This window comes from Miscanthus floridulus, chromosome 1 (genome assembly GCF_019320115.1).
Source record: "Miscanthus floridulus cultivar M001 chromosome 1, ASM1932011v1, whole genome shotgun sequence".
Taxonomy (NCBI): domain Eukaryota; kingdom Viridiplantae; phylum Streptophyta; class Magnoliopsida; order Poales; family Poaceae; genus Miscanthus; species Miscanthus floridulus.
This window is the reverse complement of record NC_089580.1, coordinates 15,983,074-15,988,831: the sequence shown is the minus strand read 5'-3', so window position 1 is coordinate 15,988,831 and position 5,758 is coordinate 15,983,074. Positions and strand designations below refer to the sequence as shown.

General features: G+C 43.4%; 1 protein-coding gene across 1 annotated transcript; it reads right to left on the bottom strand.

Annotated features, from left to right (window-relative positions):
* Nucleotides 1-4,471: 4,471 nt before the first annotated feature.
* Nucleotides 4,472-5,206, bottom strand: LOC136452536 (uncharacterized). Its single transcript, XM_066453146.1, has one exon. It carries the CDS (start codon nt 5,204-5,206, stop codon nt 4,472-4,474), a length of 735 nt encoding a protein of 244 aa, XP_066309243.1.
* Between the last annotated feature and the right edge of the window lie 552 nt (nt 5,207-5,758).

The following is a 5,758-nucleotide window of genomic DNA, read 5'->3' as shown; positions in this document are numbered from 1 at the left end:
TATATTTTGTATGGTAGAAAATATCAAGAGTTTAGATAATGATAAGGGATGTTCTAGAGTAAAGGTATTTTGTGTGTTGCTTTGGATATTTACCATGTGGCATCGATCCTAGATGGTAGCCTCTCCATAGCAGTGTCGGTGTGGGTGTTGGAAATGGAAAGACTTTTTGGCAAACCTAAGCCGTTCGTCATCCCAGACTGGCCAACCGGTTCACGTAACATCGATCATAGATGGTAGCCTCTCCATAGCAGTGTCGGTGTGGGTGTTGGAAATGAGAGACTTTGTGGCAGACCTAAGTCATTCATCATCCCATACTGGCCAACTGGTTCACATGAGGGCTCCTAGATACGGGTTCTAGGTTTGACATAACTTCCTTTTTCATGTGCATTCTCCTGGTACCTACAATGACTAGCTACTGCTTCTTCGAGGAACCTAAGTAGTTGCATGTACAAAGATTTTTTCACAAGCCAAGGGTTTCTTCATGGTAGGCCTAGTTACTGGCTAGGATAAAAAAAGGCCTAGTTACTGGCTTTGGATTCCTACACCTTGGCAGTATTACTGCGACTATGCATCTTGTGGGCCATTGATTTACTTAAATGATGTGCTCAGTTACACAAATGGATATGTTTACTACACGGACTATGTCATGCAACTAATAACCACTCGGTTTGGATTAACGTGACTATCATATCTAATTGTGTTTGTATGGACTTTAGCTTATACTTTATCAATGCATCTTTGGAGTAATTTTATTGTAATATATAAAATATCGAATCATGTGATGTGGATTCGAACTTGCTGTAATTATAGTATAATCTTGATGGTAGTGAGATATATGTAATTCATTAATAATATCAAATGGAAAATATTAGAAAGTAACCTCTATTTAAATGCAATAATAAAATGTATCAACAAAAAAATAGGAAATGAAGATCACTACCGGGTTGAACAGGTACTAGTTGTGAGTTATTCTCATAATTCATTTTTGTTTCATGTATGTATTTACAAGTAGGTCTTGACTTCTGAACAAGTTCATCTCTATCTTTGGAGGATCAAGTAAAATAATATGCAAAATGTCCGTGGGTTGTACATGCCCTTAGCGACAATGCTCATGTAACACACTTCAATAATTAATTTGATTGCATTATCCGTTGTGCTCAAAGACTCATCCTTGTGCAATCATCAATAACCTACAGTGCACACTTGGCTTATTTTGTTTAAGTTGTAAGATACAGTATCTTAGTTTAGATACGAATCAGACAAAAAAATATAAAATACCAAATAAATGGCGATGCAAAAACATATTTCATTGTTGACCTAGTAGAGTGGTTTCTGCTTGGTATGAGGTGCACACATTATAGAGGCAGGGACATTTGTTCCATTATCTAAAAAAAATTAAGATGCATGCATGCAAAAACATAATACCCGATTATTGTCCATGATGACTAGCTATAATATATATTAGGATCAGAAAAGGAATCTACTCCTATACTTTTTAATTATTGCAAATGTATTTGTATGTTGCATAAAACCCAATACATGTTATAATCGAACTCGTATTATTGCAAGACGCGAGTTGTTCCAATACATTGTGAATCCTATAGGAATTCAATTGCATGGTGCATCGCACTACTCGAAGCCTCATATCATCTGAATTTTTGCCCGCAATAGCATGTGGAGTATCTATAGGGTCGAGATGGCAGACTAGAGGGGGTGAATAGTCCTTTTTAAAACTAATTGCGTCGGCTAACCGAAACAAATGCAGAATTAAAACTATTCAGTCGATGTTCACAAGCACCTTACCAAAGATCCTATCTTAGCAACTAAGGTGTCAAGCAAGAGGGAGCTCACCTACACAAGTCTAGTTGGCAATGTTACACAAACCTATACAGCTAGTACAACAAAGCACACCGAAAGCTCCTACTCATACTATTGAGCAAAGCTCACAAAGCCTAAGCCACACTAGCCCTACTGAAAGGTCCTTGTGTGGTTTTGGTAATTGAGTGACAACCTAAGTGGACTAATTATGTTTATGTGAGATACATAGGTGATTAGTCCATAGGTACATGTGTGTGAGTAACATATGCCATGAAGATGGAAATGGCTCGGAGATGTTGCAAAGCTCACACATGTGATGATGAAGGAGCTCATTGCACATGAGACATGACATTGAGTCATGCGATCAAGGTGGAGAAGATCAAGACAAGACTTGGCTAGATGGACTAGTTGCAAGAGTGAAGGAAAAGTTGGAGGCTTTGGAGCGATGGACCACATGGTGGTGAAGCTTGAGCAAGACTTGGTGCCGATGGACGAAGGCAACGGTAAAAAGCAAGTGAAGTCAAGATCGATGAACCAATATGATCACGTGATGATATGAAGTGGATCATATCATTGTTGATCCTGTTGGTGCATGTGTTGCATCAATATTGGAGGAGATGGAATAGAATACACAAGGCAAAGATATAACCTAGGGCATTTCATTTCACCGGTCATAGGTGTGTAGAGAAGTTGATGATCGGGTTTAGGATAGATGGCCATACTATCAAGAGGGACAAACTTGTTTGCATATCGGTCATCTAGTGCCACTCAAGTGATCTAACTTTGCATCGTCGCTAGGATCGAGTGGCGTGGCAAGTTGAGTGGCTAATCCTTTGGAAAAGGATTGTGAAAATGCTAACACACATACACATGGTGCTATACACTTAGTGGTGTTGGCACATTTATAAAGAACAAGAAGTTGGAGTTGATGTGGATCAACTCGGCGATGAAACAGAGGCGAGAAGGGGTCACTGTGAGTGACCGGACGCTGACCTTGGTAGGACCGGCGCGTCCGGTCAGTGGTAGTAGTGAGCGCGCGGTCTTGGTCTCGTGATCGGACGCTGGCGTGAAAAGTGACTGGACGCTCAGGGCCTACGTCCGGTTAGTACTGACGTACGCTGACGTGGTGTCGTGAGGAATAGCAGTGACGCGTGGCAGTCGGAGAATGACCGGACTCAGGTGTTGCGTCCGGTCATGCAGGAGAGGATGCGTCCGGTCGCAAAACAGAGGCTCGGGGAGCTCTCTAGAAATGACCAGACTCTGGCTGGTTTGCGTCTGGTCGTACAGGAGTGGACACGTCCGTTCAAAAAACAAAGGCTCAGGGAGCTCTCTGGAAATGACCAGACTCAGGCGTAGCAGCATCTGGTCATCCTCACTGTGCTGCGTCTGGTCACAACTTAACCGTTGGCGCGCGAAGTTACCGTTGAGATCGGGCGGCTCCGGTTGAACGCAGAGCGACACATGGATGACATAGCACGACTGGACGCTGGCAGGGTGTGTCTGGTCGATACGACTGGCGTGTTCAGTTGTCCCGAGTTTTGCCCAGTGAAGGGGTAATGTCTAGTTTAGCCTGTGGGGCTATAAATAGAAGGTGGTCTTGGCCATGGCTCATGTTGAGCACCTTGGGGGACTTTGTGTCCATGCTTAAGAGTGCTTGGGAGCACTCTAACTCACTCTAGCTCGATAGTGTTCATCTGATTGAGTGAGTGAGCGATTCTAGTGCGATTGCATCATGAGGTTGCATCGAGTGGCACTAGGTGGTCATCTTGCAAGCTAGTGGTGCTTGTTACTCTTGGAGGTTGTCACCTCCTAGATGGCTTGGTGGTGGTCTTCGTCGAAGCCCGCAAGAAGCTTGTGCGGTGCTCCAAAGAAGAGCTTTGTGAGGGGCATTGTGCTTGCCCTGCGGGAGCCATGAAGAGCAGCTCTAGTTGAGCGTGTCATTGAGCTACCCTCACTTTTTGGGATAGGTTCTTGCAGTGCCCGACATGCGGGCTTGGCGGGTGATGCCAATTAGCCGCCAAACCACCAAGTGAGCAGTCGACACAACGGGGACATAGCGTGTTGGCAAGCACGTGAACCTCGGGAGAAAATCACCGTGTCAACATTATTCTTCCCGTTGGTTTGCAATCCCCTTACACAAGCTTGTAATTACTTTTATATTATGCTTGTGTAGTTGCTCTTGTAATTAGTTAGCTTGTGTAGCTCACTAGTTACCTTCTTGCTTGTGTAGCATAGAAGTAGCTCCCTTACGTGGCTAATTTAGTTTGTATAACCTTATTAGTCACATTGCTTAGTTTGTGTAGCTAAGTATTTGCACTCTCTAATTTGGCATTGGTTGCCTTGTTATTGAGCATTGCTAGTGAGCTTAGGAGCTTTGTGCTTTTGCTTACCAGAATTGTGTAAGAGCTCCCCGGTGTGCAAAATACTAGTGCCATAGGTTTGTGTGACATTGCTCCTAGATTGGATAGGTGAGCTCTAACTAGCCCGGCACCTTTGTTGCCTAATTAGGATTCTTATAAGGTGCTTGTGAACTTTGATAGAGGGGTGTAGTCTTGGCTAGATCGATTGTTTTAATTCCGCACTTGTTTTGGTTAGCTGGCGCGATTAAATTTAATAATGACTATTCACCCCCCCTCTAGTCGTCATCTCGACCCTACAGTTGCTTCTTTGGCTTCATCTTAGGGTTGATGTCAAAGGAATGTTGTATGATGTCCCGGCTGACTCCCTTCAAGTCAGAGGCTGACCAGGCGAAGACGTCTTTATTCCTGGCTAAGGTTTCTATGAGTTTTGTTTCTTCTACCTTTGATAGGTTGGCTCCAATGGTGACCTTTCTGTCTGAGACTGCATTTTTTGATGGGACTAATTTTGTTTCTTCTTGATCTTTAACATCTATTTTGCCCTTCGGCATGTCCAGAGGCTCTGGCTCAGTATTCTTTGCTGAATCAACAGAATTGATATTTCGCTGCGATTTATAGATAGCCCTTTCTATGTTTCTTGTTTCTTTTTTACTACCATGTATTGTGATAGTGCCATGTAAAGCTGGCATCTTCATGCACAGGTAACCCATATGGTTGGCTGCGCTGAACTTGTTCGCAAACCCTCTGTCGAAGATGGCGTTGTACGGGTAATAGAGGTCCACTACGTCGAAGGTTACGTATTCTATTCTTGTATTTTCCTGGCCTCCGAAGGAAACTGGCAGGGATATTTTCCCCAATGCATCGATCCGCTTTCCCCCAAAACCGATTAGTGGTGAATCCAAAGGTTGCAGCTGGGTCCTGCTTAGTTTCATCTGGTTAAAGGCATTAACAAAGATGATATCTACTGAGCTTTTAGAGTCTATAAGAACCCTGTTGATCTCCCAACCCACTAGGTTGGCCCTGATTGCCATAGCGTCAGTATGAGGGTAACTTTCTAATTGCAAGTCTTGCTCTGAGAAGGTGATTGGTGACATCGATCAATTTGTACAGCGCACTGGGCCTTGGACTACTATGTTGTTGACAAGCCTGAGGTCATCCTTCTTTTGCTTCTTTGTCTAAAATTCCATTGAAGAGCCTCCGGCTATTGGCAGTATCATGCTGATGGTGGGTAGTGGTGTATGTGGGTTGAGTTGATTTTCTGGGTTGGGCTCATTTTTGGGGGCAACTAGCTGTGGTGGAGGTGGCGGCGGAGGTGCTTCAGTTGTCTATTATGGACGTGAGATGGTTGGTTTGTCTCTATGTATGTTATATGTGGAGGCTGAAAGCTCTAGTTTGGTTTTGGTGAATTGATGAAACCCTAAGTGCTAACCTAGTTTATCAAGTGATCATGAGATAGATAGCACACTCCAAGTGGTGAAGCAAATGAAGATCATAACATGATGATGATGCCATGATGATGATCAAGTGCTTGGACTTGGAAAGAAGAAAGAGAAAAACAAAAAGCTCAAGGCAAAGGTATAAAC

What these genes read in the sequence shown, in the direction of transcription:
- LOC136452536 (XM_066453146.1), bottom strand. Translation starts at nt 5,206, where the DNA reads ATGGCAATCAGGGCCAACCTAGTGGGTTGGGAGATCAACAGGGTTCTT.